The sequence below is a fragment of the Crotalus tigris genome, unplaced genomic scaffold (genome assembly GCF_016545835.1).
Source record: "Crotalus tigris isolate CLP2741 ecotype Arizona unplaced genomic scaffold, ASM1654583v1 scf7180000024437.13266115, whole genome shotgun sequence".
Classification (NCBI taxonomy): domain Eukaryota; kingdom Metazoa; phylum Chordata; class Lepidosauria; order Squamata; family Viperidae; genus Crotalus; species Crotalus tigris.
The window spans coordinates 1,930,912-1,948,963 of record NW_024100606.1 but is presented as its reverse complement, the minus strand read 5'-3'; the positions used below and the strand labels follow the sequence as shown (position 1 = coordinate 1,948,963).

The window sequence follows — 18,052 nt, the reverse complement described above, 5'->3', positions numbered from 1 at the left end:
TGGGGCATAGATTTGGACTACTGTGATATTGAATGGTTTGCCTTGGATTCGAATTGAGATCATTCTGTCATTTTGGGGATTGTATCCCAGTATTGCTTTTCCTATTCTTTTATTGACTATGAAGGCTACTCCATTTCTTCTGAGGGATTCTTGCCCACAGTAGTATACCTGATGGTCATCTGAGTTAAATTCACCCATTCCTGTCCATTTTAGTTCGCTGATTCCTAAGATGTCGATGTTCAGTCTTGTCATCTCTTTTTTGACTACGTCTAGCTTGCCTTGATTCATGGATCTTACATTCCAGGTTCCTATGGAGAAAAAATCTTTACAGCATCGGACTTTCCTTTCACCACCAGATATATCCACAGCTGAGCGTCCTTTCGGCTTTGGCCCAGTCGCTTCATTCTTTCTGGCGCTACTAGTACTAGCCCTCTGCTCTTCCCCAGTAGCATATTGGACACCTTCCGACCTGAGGGGCTCATCTTCCAGCGTCATATCTTTTTTCCTTTTAGTACTGTCCATGGGGTTTTCATGGCAAAGATACTGGAGTGGTTTGCCATTTCCTTCTCCAGTGGATCACATTTTGTCAGAACTCTCTGCTATAACCTGTCCGTCTTGGGTGGCCCTGCACGGCATAGCTTATAGCTTCATTGAGTTACGCAAGCCCCTTCGCCACGACAAGGCAGTAATCCATAAAGGGGCTTTCTGACCTTAAACATTGCCTATTTTTCTCTAGCTGTCAATTTGTGCTCTATTTCATTTTATTTCCTAAAAGCCAAGGGTCACAACTGTTTCCCGACTTTTCTGTTAATTTCTCTTTTAATTTGTGATAAGTATTTTCTATTTTTATTAGAGGATAATTGAATATTTGTGAGAGCCTGTTGATCCCGTGGTTGAAATCACAGTGGGAGTTCTTCCTTTGGTACAAAGCCAGCTAGCGGACCTTGGCTAATTGCTTTCTCCCAGCCCTAGGAGGAGGTTAATGGCAAACCACTTCTGAAAATCCTTGCGAAGAAAAATGCAGGGGCTTGTTCAGGTAGTCTCCAAGAATCAGATATGATTGAACAGAAGGAGAAAAAAGTCCTGAATATTTATTTCTTGCTTTTATAGTTTTTCTTGCTTCTCCATAGCCATCTGTTTAGCCACTGTAAAAATATGTGTTAGATTACATATCAAGAAGCTCTAAAGCTAATGTGTCCAACTTTGCAGTTCATGGGCCGCATATGGCCCTGGACCTACCAAAGTGTAGGTACCATATCTTCTCTGTACATTGTTGTCCTTTAACTATAGGATCCATGATTGCAGATTTCTTGACTATGATGCCGCTTGATATTTTTTCTGTAGACTGAAGCAGCTAATGTACTTCTTGGTGAGAGATGGGAATTTTTCCTTCTAGGTGGGTCATTGGGCCAGCTAGTTAAGCAGTGTGGATACCTACCTGAGGACAGAGCTCTTGATTATCTCAGCCAAATCCTGGAGGCCTTGGAACACCTTCATGCCCACAATGTTCTCCATGGAGATGTAAAAGGTAAGATTGTTATTAAACAGCAAACCCAAGTAGCAGACTATTTGCTCAAAATGGCTGCAGTTGCAGAAAATATGAGATGATGTGCTGGTGGGGATGGTATATCTTGACGTACTTCCCATTGAATTAGTCAACTTGTCTTTATCTTCAGTTTTCAATAGAAGATTGTGTGTGGGACTTCCATTTTTTGCATCTGCAGCGCATGGCCACACAAGAGCAGACCTCTGCTCCCCACAGCTATTTTGTTCCTGCTTGGGGAACCCTAGATGGGTCCGAAGTTGCCCGAGAGAGGTGACTGTGAAGGAGGAGTGCCCCGTCGATCACGAAGTGACGGCAATCGCTTTGTTTGATCCGGGGAAAGCCCTCTGAACCTGACAGGAGAAAAGGTAGCGTGAGATCAGCGTCTAGTCCCAGAGCACGAACTTAAACATCGGTGAACAGCATGCTTGAAATTGGTGAGAGTACTGATCTTCTTTCTTCTATGTACTATTTAAATCCTTGAAAAGATCCCCAAAGCAAGAAAACCTCCAGAAGTGAAGGGAAGGGATTATATCCCCATTCCCTTACAGATGGAAGCGGCGAATTAACATAAAAGGTTGAAAAAGACATACTAAAATTTAATCTAGGAACTAAAAAACTGTCAAGATTATACCCCAAAAAGTTTCTGATAGAATTATAAAATATATAACAAAAATAACTTTTTGATAGAAAGAAAAACTGAAAAAAAGAAATAACTGCTGATACCTAGTAGAGAATCAAAGAATAGAACACTAACAATAAGGATTCAGAAATTGGCAGAATGCCCAGAAACAAAGAAAAAGTTGTTCCTTTGAATTGCAAATAACTTTGAAGACAGCTGGGAACAAAGGAAGAGCCACCTATAAGATTAAAAAGTGTTTGAAAGAAAAAATAACACCTGGACTGTTGCTTAAACCTAAAAACTGTTTATGGGAAAAAAAAACTTTGGCTTTTTGGCTAATCTTTTAGAGGAGAATTTGCAGATTTAAAGTGGCTTAATATACTGAATCTGTAATTTTGATTGACTGATAAATTGACTTTTGAATTAAAACATTGATGAAAGATTATTTGAAGGGGGGAGACAACATGGATATCATATACGTATCAAAAAATGACAGGATACCACATTCAATATTTTTTCCTGAAGGACTTAGCCTGGAATATCAAGGGCCTCCAGAAGCAATACTTCAAAGCAAGATAAATACTTTCCCGGAGGAAATATATGTAATGCTGGGACAAATACAAATGACAGTAGATTCAAACCATGATCAAATTCGAAATAACTTTGAGGATTTAAATAAGCATATTTCCAATCTAAATCTACAATTAAAAAATACCCAGGAAATAACAACAGAGGAACAAACAAATCAGACAGCAGATTACAAACTAGAAGTGTATGATCAAATTGATGAAATAACAAAGGAAAATAATTACAATTTGACCCAAACAGGAAAAAATCTTCAAGGTTCTGTTACAACAAGAAAAATGGAATTATTAGAGAACTATTAAAATTTGGGGGACAGAAAGAATTTATCTTACTTACTTCATCTTTTGTATTCCTAACAACATTTGTAAAAATATAGGAACTGTTGGGTAAGCGGATTACATCAACTTGGAAAATTACTTGGCAAAAGAAGAAGATCAGATACAAGAGATTTGACTCGCCCTACCAGATGGACTATTACGTGAATAAACATTGTTTGAATATGGCTAAAAGAACAGAGAAGTTCGAATATAAAGGGGCCTTATAACAAGAAGGATAATGAGATTTAAGTAATATAGTATGTTTTATAATATATTAAATGTTAAAATAGTAGGTTGATGTAACTTTTATTAATATATAAGTAAAATATAAACTGATTAAAAAGGATGTTATATTTAGATACTATAAGACAGATAAAAAGTATAGTATTTTTTATAATGCATGGCATAAAATATTGGGATGATCTACCTAAATGGGAAAATTTAGACAGTGAGAGGACTAATACGAAGAAATTATGACTGATAAGAATTTGATTGAATATAAGGGAATCTAAGCGAACAAAAATTATAAAAATAGGATATATGCTGAACTAATGAGATGATGGTTATGAGAATAATATATGCTGAAAAAAATGCTATATAGAGAGATTATTATTATTTGTATAAATATGAAAAATGCCTATACCTAATCAATTATATATTGAAAATATTAAGAATTATATTTTGGCTAAGGTTGAAGAAGGAAAATACAAATGGGAGAAGGGAAGACCAAAGAAATGTATTATTAGTTAATATATTAATTATGGAATTATCAAATTTAATCATTACTGGCTGTTAATTAATTATTACTGTCCTTTTTTTTCTTGTTAAAATATAAACCAAGACAACACGCTGTACACCAGGCACTGGAAATTGTTATAGTTAAAAACCAATAAAATATCTATTAAAAAAAAGATTATATGAATGTTCTGGCAGCCCCCTCCTTTCACATAAAAAGCTAAGTATGAGGGAAAGGGACTCCTCTTTAGGCTTCTGCCTGAGAGGTTAATTTCTCTTGTATTAGAATTTCTATGGAGGAACATTTAATCAAGTAAATCTGCACTTCTGGTCCCCAGTAATAAAGTCAAAATGTCAGGTGAGCACCTAAGGAGAAAAACTAGGTGCTCTTGTTACAATATTATATATAGATACTGATGGCCTGAAAACCTTGCAATTTTTCTTTTGGCAGCTGACAATGTCCTTTTATCTGGTGACAGAAGCCATGCTGTTCTCTGTGATTTTGGTCATGCAGCTCAACTTCAACCAGATGGCATAAGGAAATATTTAATGACAGGTAACTTATGGCAGGTTCTTAAGAGGCTATTGATATACGAGCATTGGACTGCTCTTTCCTTTATGTTCTAAATATTGGACTCATCCCTGAAAATAAATAATTTAGAGGTGTCTGTCTCACTATTTTCCAGCATCAGGCATGAAGATATATCTTTATCCCTGCCTCAATATTTTAGGCATAATTTTTAGGGCATTATCTATTTTTAAAAAGTTTTTTGGTAACATATACAAACTAACTTCTGCCCATAATCTGTACCCGACAATTTTATATATTATGCAAATTGAACCGCTGCGGGTACTTTACCAAAAAGAAAAAGAAAAATTCCTGAAAATGGAGAATAAAATATAAATTATGTCAAAAATCCTAGGCAATATTTCCTAGGACACAGGTCGGCAACCTGCGGCTCCGGAGCCGCATGCGGCTCTTTAAGCCTTCCCCTGTGGCTCCCAGCTTCCTCTGCCTTTGCAGAGAGAGACAGAGACAGAGAAAGGTAATTACACTTTCCTGCTTCTCTCTCTCTCTCTCTCTCTCTCTCTCTCTCTCTCTCTCTCTCTCTCTCTCTCTCTCTGTGTGTGTGTGTTTGTGTGCGTGTGTGTGTGTAAAACAGAGTGCACTCACAGTGTTCTCCGAGGAGCTGAAAAGCTTACTGGGCAGAGCTCCTCCCTTTGCTGCGTCTCTGCAGGAAGCAGGAAGCAGGAAGGGCAGGAGAAAGCTAGCTAGCCCAGCTAGGCTGACTCAGGAATTCTGGGAGTTGAAGTCCATGAGTCATAAAAGAGACGAGGTTGCTTACCCCTGAGCTTGTTGGACAACAGCTTGAAGCTTGCCAGGTGAGCAGCAGATAGGAGGGGGGGGGAGAAAGAGAGAGAGAGAAAGAGAGAGGGGGGAGGGGGAGAGAGAGGGGGGGGAAGAGAGAGAGAAAGAAAGAGTGGGGGGAGTGGCAGACCAAGGGCAGATAGAGAGGGAGAGAGACAGAGAGAGACCCTTTTGACATCTAAAATGAAGATAACACTGCATATATCCTTTTTTTACCTCTGTGTGTATGTAATTTTATTCTCTTAAAGCATTCTCTTGGTGATCATTGTTTTAATAGTATGGATATTCCCAAGTCATATTTTTACTTTTATTTTTAATGTGTGTGTGTGTGTACGCGCGCACACGCCTTAAGAGGCTGGAGGCAGGTGGGCTTGTGCCTGCACTAGGCCTTTAGGATCTTTCCCCACCACTGAGGTACCCCATACTCCACTTAACAACTTACATTTAACAAATAAATGTGTTGGTGAGAGCAGGGATGGGGACTTGTTAAGTGAGGCGGTTCATTTAACGCCCTCCCAACCTTCCACTGTAATGGCAGACTCCATTATGTCAAGGATTATCTGTATGCTTTTTTTAGTAGATGAATTGCAGAAAGTATTAGCCGTTTGATATATTTAACAATACAATGGTCTACTGTTTAAGACACTAAGCTAGAAACCAGGAGCCTGGGAGGGACTCAGCTTAGACATAAAAGCCAGTTGCGTGATTTTAGCCCAGTCACTCTGAGCCCCTAATGTCAGGCTTGGACAACAAGCCAGTTAGTCAGTTCCTGTTGCAACCAAAGGATCAACACTCTGTTGATTCAAAATAAGCAGACCCTGCACTTGCAGGAAAATACTAGGAAAAAAAGGCTCACTGAGAATGTTGTGGTTTTTTTGTTTGTTTGTTTGTTTTTTCGAAAAATCAGTTATTAAAGTAACTATGTTTTTCTGGTGAAGGGAGTTGAAAACTATTCATTTATAAGTTAATGCATGAATATAATATATATCCTGCACTTATCACCATTTTTTGCTCTTTCTTTGTTTGAAGCTATTATACATTGCAATCACATTGCAGGATAGTTTTAGAGATTACAGTATAATTTTTGCAAGAGAAGTTTGTAACAGATTTGGAGTATAAAGCTGTTCAAGTTACAAATACTCTTATTTCAAGTTTGGAACAGGCTTTTCCAACTGTTCCAGAAATGTTTTGAGAATGAAGTTGCTGATTGTTTGACTTTAAAATACTTCTTTCAGACTTGAAACTTTGTGAATTCAAAACATTTTGGGTACTCCTATTTCCCAAGCGATATTTCTCTCCAGAGAGTTTCCTACCGGTATATGAATCTGAACTCAAAGTTTTCTGTATCCTTGCATTGCCTCTTTATTGTAATACTCCAATATAAATTTGCTTTGATATTTTTGTGTCTGGTCTTCTACAGTGAAGGGCTCTTGGGCTACCCTTTATTAATTTAAGAATGTCTCCGCATGGCTACTTGTGTGCAACAGGGCCGAGCAGGACCCTAAAGAATCAATTTCCTCTATTCTTATTTAAGGAGATTATGTCCCAGGCACTGAGACGCACTTGGCTCCTGAAATCGTAATGGGGAAGCACTGTGATTTCAAGATAGATATCTGGAGCAGTTGCTGTATGTTGCTGCATCTACTGAATGGGTATCATCCTTGGATCAAGTATTATAATCATCCTCTGTGCCTCAAAGTAAGTCACACATTAGTAAATGGGTAATATGTTGCTTCATTTATCTGAAAGACAAAACAAATAATTGTGGCATGAAGTGCTTAATATTCTCAACCAATCTAAGAAACGTATCTTGTTAGTAAATACATATTTTTGTTGGGTATCTTGAAATCCATAAAGTTTACCATTCAACACAATTTATAATTGTATAATTTATACAAATTATAAATGTATAATTTATTTTATATTAACTATTGATTTCAAGAAGTTATAGGTCCCATCTCAGGATTACTTCAATTTTTCAGATCTCCAGAACTTGTGGTTTACACCAAAAACACAGTCTCTGTCTAATTGTTTGGTAACAAAAGCCATTTGCTCACACCTTTTAGCCAAAAACTCAGCAATATTTGTTAAATGGTATGGTCCTTATCATAATGATAAGTTCAAAATGAACAACAGTCTATAAAAAGGGGTTTTTGATTCATTCTAAAATTATTTTCGTCTATAATTTTGGAGGAATGATATTCCAGAAGGATTCACTGATATAAAGCAATTAAGAAATATAGAATTGTAATGTGATTGTGGCTACAGCTTATCCAGTTCCAAAAAAATATCTTCAATAATTTGTAAAGATTTCAAAATTGTTTCACCTATGAGTATATTATGTTTGAGAATAGGTGGTTGGGGCATTGCAGATTATTCGTGAGTTGTACCAGCTATGCCGAGTGACACATTGTCATGCTATGTTAGTTACTTGGTTTTGCAGCATGGGAGTTTAATTGCTAACTGTTTTATTGATGTTTTGGATTTTCTGATTTATTTCATGACTTATTTTTACTCTCAATAATTACATGTGAGTAGAAACAACTGTTGGAATGAAAAGGATTAAAATGTTATATAAATTGAATGAATATTGAATATTTTTGATATTATTCTGTAGAGAAGTTGTTTGGAGGAAATTTTAATGCTTTTTTTATTGAAAAATTTTATACAAATTATTACAATAAAATATCCCTCCCTCCCTCCCGCCCCACCCTAACCCTAACCCCCCCTCACTTCCCAGAGCTGATTACAGGGTTACAAATAAGCAAACAAATTCTAACTAAGCTTATCCAACTATACCAATAACTAAAATCATAAAATACTTTAACTCAAATACAACTTTTTTTTAAAGAAAAACAAAAATAACAATATAAACAATTCCCACTTTAAACTATAAGTTATTCAAAAATTAAATGATACTTTCTAATCCCATATTTATTCTGTACATAATTTATCCATCTTCTCCACACCGAGATGTATCTTTCTTGTGAATGATCCTTCAAAGAAGCAGAAATTTTGGCCATTTCTGCTAAATTAGAAACTTTAAGCGACCATTCTTCTATAATGGGCAAAGAATCTTTCCTCCAATATTGTCCAACCAGTAACCTTGCAGCCGTAATAAGATTCAACATTAAAATAGTTTCTTTAGCATCACAATCTACAATAATACCTAACAAAAATAATTGTGGTGAAAACTTTATCTTTCTCTTGAAAATCTTTCGAATGTTCCACCAAATCTTAATCCAAAAAGCTTTTATGTTTCTATACATCCACCAAATATGATAATAGGTTGCATCCAAGCAACCACATCTCCAACAGGCTGTAAATTGGGATACATGCGAGACAATTTTTGGGGATCCAAATGCCACCTATAAACCATTTTATAAAAATTTTCTCTTAAATTTTGAGCGTGAGTAAACTTCACATTCCCAGCCCAAATTGCCTCCCATGTATCTAATAAAACCGGCTCTTGAAAATTTTGGGTCCATTTTATCATACAATCTTTAACTAATTCCGTCTGTGAATCCAATTCCATTAATACATTATAAACTCTCTTTATATGAGCTCGACTTTGATCTTTAATCTGTTTTATCAAGTTCTCATCCTCTAAAGTAATACCAACCTTTTGGTCTAAACTCCACCTATCTAACAATTGCCTATACTGAAACCAAGAGTAAACAATATTTTCCTGCCTTAATTCATCTAACGATTTTAATTGCCAATCCTTCCCTTCCAGTTTTAAGCAATTGATTATAAGAAATCCTATCCAACTTCACACCTCTCAATATCTCAATTTAATGCTTCTTGTGATTTTTAAATAGGACTTTTTCCCCCTTTCTTTCTATTTCTATCTAGTTACCTCTTCCCTTCTCTCATCTCCATCTGCTTCTTTTCTTGTTTTCTAGTTTTCCTTTCATTCTTATATTTAATTTTACATTTTTGTGTATAGCTCTTTGTGAGGAAGTTGTGAGAGAAAATGATATATGCAAATGGGGTACCTTATTCTGAGGGAAATATTTTAAATTTAGGGTCATTTTTCTCTTAAGTAAATAAGATATTTGTTAGAAAATGAGTATGTGCCAACTTAGGTCTACACAGAACTTGCAAGAAAGGATGGGTGATGACATTTAGACTGCAATTCTATTCTCATTTACCTGAAGTTGAATTTTAATGAAAACAGTGATAAGTTTCCATATAATGAAAGGTAAAGCACAAACATGAAGTAAGCTCATTAAGTTCTGGAACATAACACAATATTCAGTGCATATAGAAATGATTGTTCAGAAGCTGAAGGGCTATGATGAGGAAAATGCAAATCAAGAGAATTTTCTTTGAATCTTTAGTATAGAATAGTTTCAGGAATCAGCTCCTATGCAAGGATCTCTATTTGAGAAGTTTGGTGTGGATGCTAGACGCAGGTTGTCTCTATTACTTATATAAATTCTGGGGTATAGAATACTATTTAGGTCACAGTTGGCTGTTCTAAATGCAAAAGAACATTATTTCAACATTTGATAATATAGTGTAAAATCTTTCAGTTTTTCAAAGAATATAATTATTCCATCTTTTCTTCGGGGGCTAAAAGGATTCTAATTTTTATCTTCAGTCTGATGAAATATAGTAGGCTAGGAGTTAAGAGCTGGGCAAATGTTGTCCCATGAGGAAACAAAATTTATGTCCATCTCAGACATCAAATTATCTTTGGATGGCACTGGCCTTATTTGCAAGTCTTTCACTATTTTGTCCTTTTTGAATATTGACTTTAAGGCAACTTGTCTGTCTACAGTGTGTGCTTGGTATAATTTCTGTGCACATTAATATTTTTTGTACCAAAATATTGAGAGTTTTGGCCTGTATTGCAATTGTCTGTCAAACAGTATTATCTATTCTTTGTTTTCAAAAAAGTGAGAAATCGATTTCTATTTCATATATTACAGTAGTAGTTGTCATTGTCTGTTAAATAATTGCTACTTGTAGGCCTGCAGTTTTCTGATTGCTTTTGATCAGTATCCATTTTCCTATGTCTTTGCATTGCAGATAGCCAAAGAACCACCCCCTCTAAGAGAAATCCCCCCCTCCTGTCACCCATACACTGTTCAGGTCATTACCTCTGGCCTTGAGAAAGACCCTATAAAACGGGCTTCTGCAGCACAGCTAAGGGAGAAAACCTGCACAGCACTTAAGCAAGGTGAGATTTCTTTGTCTGTCTGAACATGCACACTGGACTGGCGATTTCTTCCTTTCTTGCATTTGTCCCCACAGTCCCCTAACAAAGTCTTGCTCTTTTATTTGTTCCTGACATTTCTGTTCATGTCGCTTTCATGAATCATTTTCACATTGAGTTGTGCAAGAGAAAACATGGAAGTCAGGTTTTAGTTAATAACTTGTGTACTGTAAATTGAAAGGAAGTAAAAGTACACAGCATGTCCCAGAGCAAGCATTCTCTGTAAGTGAATTTGGTCACCTTCGCTAGTGTCATGCATGAAAATCAGGTTCACATGTGAAGGTTCAATTTAACTGATTTATTGCTAAAAGACTATGCACAGGAATCTTCTCAACTAACAATCAGCACCTGGTTGAGCTAGATAAAGTTCAAAGCAGTCCTTATATATAATAAGTAGTCCTTATATATGGCTGGCTAATAAAGCAGTTCAAGATAACGTTTCCTTCAAGCTGACAAATAAGAACCATCATGGTTGAGTAATTCCTGTACTGTGAACATAGGACTGGTTATCAGCAGGCTTCCAGTTACAAATCAAAGACATTTGCATTTGACCTTATAAAAGCACTGAATGGTTTAGCTCATGATAGTGGTCTGCACTTTGTGGGACAGCCTTCCCAGTTGTTCTTGTAGGCAACAGCTTTGGTGATATTTTAGAAAGCAGTATGCTTTTATTATTGTAAGCTCCAGGAGTCTTCCTGAGCTTAGTGATACAAGACTGAAAGGAATAGTTAAACTCACTCCTGATTTCCATCTGGGTGTGCTATGCCTTTTGACAATAAGACAAAAGTAATTTAGTATTTATTGCCTTCTGGTTTTGTTTATTTGAAAATATAATAAAACATTCTGTCATAGAAAGTAAAACTATGCCAGAGTAGTCATCATTTTATGAATATATTTATAGAATATATTTACTATAGAATGTATTTATATTTTCCCTCTTTGTAATGGATTGCTACAGGAAACTTAGAATAACTAAGAAGATCTAGATATATCATCTGAAACTTTGGAATTATCTTATCTTGTGTTAAATACGTACTGGTGGTTGAGCAGGAGTCCCAGTTCTCCTGAGGTGTTTGTACTATAGATTTTTCCATTTGTGTTTTTGGTTTGTAGTGGGAGGAGTGAAGAGTTCCTGGAACAGTGAATACAGAGAACCCAGATGCCTGCAGTTGACACAAAAAGCTATTCTCCCAGAACTACTGTTATCCATACCTGAACTCCCGGATAGCCAAAAAGTGTTGTCTAGAAGCCCTAGACTTTTGCTCCCATGTCAGGATCTGACTGAGAGAAAGCAGTTAATTCACCCAGACATGTGCAAGGAATTATTGCCACCATGTGACTCCTTTCTACCCTCCTTCCTGGCTCCAATCAGTACTAAGAAATACAACATGACAGAATGGGGGACTCCCAGCATTGACCACGACCTTCAGCAGCTGGAGTTTGGTAATCATGGATCAGGATTGATTGATTCCTTTATTATTCCTTTATTGTTTTTATAAATAACTCAAGGCAGCAAACATATCTAAATACTCCTTCCTCTTCTTATTTTCCCAAAATAGGAGGAGGAAGGAGAGAGACAGTGACCAGCCCAAGCCAGCTTTCATGGCTAAGATGGGACTAGAACTCACAGTCTCCTGTTTTCTAGCCGGGTGCTATAATGAGTAGATCAAACTGGCTCTCTTATCATTTAAAGCTGCTTCTTCGTTTGCCAGTCTATTTTCCTGACCTCTCTTTTTTTTTTTCAAGCTTTTGGTACAGCTGTCAACATCCTAGTAGATTTTACTGAATGGTACTGTATATTATAAGTAGCATTTCTACCTATCTTAATTTAGTTGAAGAGGCCAGTCTTGTGTGTTTAAAAGAAGGAAAGGAGAGAAATGTTGAATGCAGCATTAATAAGATTTACCGTATATTCCGGCGTATAAGACGACTGGGCATATAAGACGACCCCCAACTTTTGAGAAGATTTTCAGGGTTTAGAAAGTCGTCTTATACGCCGGAAAATATGGTACAATATTGAATTTCTGTTTATAGATGAGCACAATAGGAGCTCCATTCCTTTGCTGCTAGAAAGCGAGTGTTGCCCACCACTGCTTCCCTAATGCTTCCTGAACTCAGCTGGTATTTTTTTCCCCATATATTTTATTGATTTTTTAAAACATAAATCACTTAATAGTTGGTAAACTGTGTGTTTGCTGGGTTTACATTTGTAAAGAAAAATCATTAACAATTGGTTTCTATAATCTATAATCCACATAGTACATTTAGTTGATTTCCCCTTTTCCCCAAAATGTCTTCTTTGCAAACCTTGAAATAATATAGTTCTTATTATTTTGATAAAATATATTTAATCTTTAAATATTCCATTTAATGTGCCTAGTCAGCTAATCCTTTAGGTCTTATTCAAAACATTTTTTTCTTTTTTATACATTATAATTTCCCTAAATTCAGACACATTTAATTATCTAAAACATTTACTTCATCTAGGCCATTTCAGCAGTATTATATTACTTATATCAAAAAATAAAATAAAAGGGGGGAAAAGCATACAGTATTATTTAAGGAATTCATCTCTCTTAGAATGACATATGTATTCAGAATCTTTTCTGTTTCTTTAACCATATTCAAACAAATGTTTCTTTTTTAAATATTCTCTCTGGTAGATCCCATCATCTATTTTCTTAATTTTCACTTTGACCAGTATTTTTCTTAATCAATTGATTTGCTGAATCAAAAATTTTTTCCATATATTCATGACTGCTGCTCTAGGTATAAGAAGTAAATCAAATGTTTCTTTTTTTTTTGTAGATGTAATGTCCTTAATTTATATAGCTTACTGTTTTCTACTATTTAATTGCTTTTCCTGAAAAAAAAAAGTGATGGGCAATGTAGAAAAATGGGATTTTTGAATGCTTTGTTCTGCTGGCTGTGGAATTCTGGTAGTTGAAGTCCACATGCCTTAAAATTGTCAAGGTTGAGAAATACTGTGTTAGTGCTTATTTCTGTAAAAAAAATAGGGCTGGCCACTAGGGGGCAGATTGGTTTTAAATTCAGAGAACAGCTACCCACCGTATAAGACGACCCCGGACTTTTGAGAAGAAGGGTTTAGAAAGTCGTCTTATATGCCGGAAAATATGGTATATAGTAATGACAGTAGCAGAATAAAAGGAACCTGCAAATATGGAGCAGATATCCATGAAGGAAACAGAGCATGTTAGAGTGTGAAAATAGCAAGGAGATTCTAATGCAGGCATGTCAAACTTGCGACGTCATGTGACATCGCATGACATATCAGGATTTTTTCCCCATTGCCAGCAATGGGGTGGGCACGGTTTCAGCGTGATGCATCTGGCCTGTGGGCTGGCAGTTTGACATGTCTGTTCTAATTATGCATTTTACAGAGAATGCATATGGAATATACAAATTTAATAGAAGAATCAGGAAATGAAAGGATCCTTTGAAAACCATGAGTTAGATTCTCGTTTAAAAAAATGTTACTAGTTTAAACAAAACGGTCTTTAGATGAGGCAATAAACTTGGTAATCCATTTTTCCTTCCTTTATTTAAGTTGTGAAAGGGATTCATTATTAAGGCAGTTCAGTGTTTCAAAAATGATTTAGAAGAAGTGCTTCATACTTTGCTTTGGCATAGCACGTTTTTACTTTTCATTAAAACATTGTCTTTTATTTTTAAGTTTCAGTGTGGCTGCTGTAATAAGTAGAAAGCTGCTGTGCTTATACTTGCATGAAATCCAAACCACTTCTTCCAAATCATTTTGAAGTACCTAACGTTCCAAATACTTATCTCAAACATCTTTAAGGATCTTGTTCTTAGGATTCAGAGGAACCAGATTTTACCTTAGTACATGCTAATGGCCAAAATGCTATATCCATGTTCATTTTTTTTCAGAGTTACAAATATTCTGTTTACAAATAAACTAAATAAAATTTTTAAAAATCTTTCATTGGCAGATTATTTTGGAAATGCCAAAGACAAAATAAATAGTAAAAGTGCTTAGGCTTTAACTGGATTAAACTTTTGAGGAAAAAAACCTGTGTTTTAGAGAAGGAGAAATTAATATAAGAAATTAAAATGAAAAATGCATGCTAATATGTTTAAAACTAAATATAATAGCTGGCACACATGAATTAGTATAGATACAATACACATTTATAAAAACAACAGATCTATGGAACTTGATTTAATTTATTATTGGAAGCAAAATCAAAACTATAATCATTATATTTTGAAATGTTAATGAAGAGATGATGGGGTCCTTTTTTGTTTTAATAATGAATCCAGAAATAGTTAGTCCAGATCAATTAAGAGTAGTCGCGGAAGGCAGAACCTTTTAATGCCGACAGTGCACAGTCTTCAATGTCTTCATTTTAGTCCATTCCCCTTTCCACAGATCTGATTTTGAATAGCCTCTCTCAACCCTTTTCACTGGAAGAACAGGAACAAATGTTGTCGTGCTTCAGCTTGGACAGCTTCCTCCCATCAGATGCTAGTGAAAAGGTAACTACATGAGGATGAACAGTTGCTATGAACAATTGCAGTAGATTGCCCAAGTCAAAATAGTCAAGAAGGACTGTATCTAAATAGGTATCTAAATTCCTATTTAGAACAATTTGAGCATATCTGAATGCCTTGTACATTCGTATCTTTTACTGTGTGTTCCTGTTTCAAGTTTGTGCCCTGTTTATGCTATGAAGGAAAACTGTTTTTGTAATAGAATCCCAATCTAGATTCTATTGAGAAATGCATATTTATTTCCTTCACCCAATAATAGAAGAAATAAATAATAAAATGTGTGATTGATCTAATATACTCAAATGCCCACACAATCTTCTGGGTCAGAGAAGGGACAAGTAGTCCTTGACTTATAACCCACAACTGGGACCAGGATTTCTGTCATTAAGCAATGCAACTGTAAAGTGTGACTCCATTACTTAGCAATGGCAATCCTGGCAGTCCTGGTGGACATCATAACTCCAGATATATCAGAAAGTGGAAAAAGTAAATACATAACACCCCCCCTCCCCACCAATCACATCAGTCAGATAGGAAGAATATTTCACCTGTCAGGATCGAAGAGAGCCTTCTCTGCCACTGCCTCAGTCCTCTGGAATTTTCTCTTCATAAAGGGGTGGCAAGCCCCTCTCTCCAGGTCTTTTAGAAGGATATGAAGACCTGGCTATGCCAACCCTTGTGGGATCAGACTGGCATATAATCCTGGGGATTGTTGTTGCTTTGCATGTTCTCCATCCACTTTTTAAACTTTTATTTCATCTTTGCTTTTTACTTGGCTCCCATTTTACTAATCTATTTTTATGTGCTTATTATGCTTTTAGCTGTAAACTCAGAGTCAATCTGAAAGTGATATTGATAAATAAATAAAGAGCATAGGGGGCAGGGCAGGGGGATTGAGCCCTGGAGACCAGATGCAGACTGCACCCAAGTTTGTGGGGATGCTAGAGTACAGTGGGACAGGAAGGAGGAAAGAGAAATAATACAATTCAGCTCAGAGTCTTCTTGGCATGTCATGGTTCTGAGGCTGTAAGAACCCGCTCAGCTACAGCACAGCACAAGGTAGTGGTCCCAGGAAGCCCTGGCCAGCAAAGTGGAAAGCCCTGGCTCAGCCGCCCTTGTTGCCCTGCGCTTCATCAGTCTAGCTGACCCTCACTGATTTCTTGCTCCTGCTGCTGACAAGGCATAACTGCCTTGGGCCCTCACAAGACAGCTCCTGACCATGCCAGGCCTTCTTTCCAAGGCTGCTTGCTCCAGTCTCTAAATTGTGCATTCCATTCTCCAAATAGTGCATCCTGTTCTCTAAGATTTTTGAAAACGGGTACCCTATTTAGAGAAAGGCAGGCATCCGTCTCTTGCAATGCTTTGGAAGACCTTAGAAAATTTCCAAAGGCTTTCTGAAGCATTACAAGCACAGGACACACTATTTGGAGAATGTTACAAGTGACCTTAGGAAGAAGGCCCAGTACAGCCAGCAGCTGCCTTGAAAAGGGTCAGGCCAAGCAAGCCTTGTCAGTAGCAGGAGGAAGATAGCAAAAGTCAACTAGGTGCAGCAGGCCTGGAGGGTGCAGGTCAGTGATGGCCACTAGTGCTTTGTGCTGTGGTCTTTGGGTGTCAGCTGCAGCTCTGACTGAAATAAAGGCCTCGTGGATAATAGCAGCTGGCTACGACTGCTGAAGGCCCTGGGCTGCTACTTCAGCCCCAGCTTTGATGCAGCTGGCAAGGAATGCTGCTATCCAAAAGGATAGATGGGCAAGAGAAAGGCTGGTGGGGTAAGTTGAAGGACCCTGTGTTTGTAAGTGTGGGCAGGCTGCCAAGAACCCAAATTTTGATCACATGACCATGGGACAATGCAATGGCCATAACTTCAGGGAACAGTCATAAGTCATTTTTTTTCAGCAGTGCTGTAATTTCAAATGAGTGAATGAATGAATAATCATAAATCAAGGACTACCTGTATGGTGAAAAAGTCTTCAGCATTTCTTTCCAATCTCTTTTCCATTCACTTCAGATCATTTCTAGAGCTTTGTGCTTTTCTGGAAAACTATAACCTCTACTCACTGCAATTTAGTTACATCAGTACAGTGTAGTATTTTTTATTGTTGGACTAGAACAGGGAGATCAGATTCAAATCTTCACTCAATTGTGGAATCAACTGGATGAATTTTGGCCAGCTATTCACTCTCAGCCAAAATGTAAAGAACTTCCATGAGTCACAACCAATGGAATCTAAATATAACAAAATATAATAAATAGTATCCTATGATAAAAGGGTATAGATCAGGGGTAGGCAATCTTGGCTCTTTTATGACTTGCGGACTTCAACTCCCAGAATTCCTTAGCCAGCCATGCTGGCTGGCTCAAGAATTCTAGGAGTTGAAGTCCACGAGTCATAAAAGAGCCAAGATTGCCTACCCCTGGTATAGATACTCAATAGTGGCGAATATCTGTAGTTCAGGTGTAGGATGAGGATAAAGGTTATCTAGATTACTCCGCTGAAGATGTTACCTAGCATGATAACAAAACGTTCAAAAACCAACCCACAAGCTCAAGAGAACGAACCTTCACCCTTAGGGTATAGATATTCCCAGGGAATGTTTACATTTTTCTTTCATATCACATCACCCCTGAATCCTTGAACTGTTACCCCAGAATCTTACAAACAAGCTGAGCTATTCTTCTCTGTATGTCCCCCTTCTCATCTGCCTAAGCAGTAGTGTTGGTTGATACATCTTTTCCATCTAGAATATTTCAGTACTGAGGCATGGCACTTGGACAAATTGTCAACTCCATAAACAGTTGGTTAGAAGTTCCATTATCCATGAACATTCCAAAACTCATATGCATGCTAAAATAAAATTGTCTTCCTCTCTCTTCTTGTCTCTATGTCTCACGTATAGCTTTTCTTTAGCAATAATAATAACAATAATAATAGTAAAGTTGGAAGGGACCTTGGAGGTCATCTAGTCCAACCCCCTGCTTAGGGACGAAACCCTACACCATTTTGGACAAATGGCTGTCCAGTCTCTTCTTAAAAACTTCCATTGTTGGAGCATTCACCGCTTCTGGAAGCAGGTTGTTCCACTGGTTAATTGTTCTAACTGCTGGAAGTTTCTCCTTAGTTCTA

At 36.9% G+C, this 18,052-nt stretch overlaps 1 protein-coding gene across 1 annotated transcript in view; it reads left to right on the top strand.

Moving 5' to 3' along the window:
• MAP3K14 (mitogen-activated protein kinase kinase kinase 14) overlaps positions 1-18,052 on the top strand; it is a 52,663-nt gene that overhangs the window by 28,401 nt on the left and 6,210 nt on the right. The window contains exons 8-13 of the mRNA XM_039331327.1: positions 1,397-1,528; positions 4,254-4,358; positions 6,706-6,869; positions 10,209-10,359; positions 11,509-11,838; positions 14,807-14,913. Of these exons, the coding sequence (XP_039187261.1) occupies positions 1,397-1,528; positions 4,254-4,358; positions 6,706-6,869; positions 10,209-10,359; positions 11,509-11,838; positions 14,807-14,913 (989 nt within the window). The remainder of the gene's footprint in view (positions 1-1,396; positions 1,529-4,253; positions 4,359-6,705; positions 6,870-10,208; positions 10,360-11,508; positions 11,839-14,806; positions 14,914-18,052) is intronic.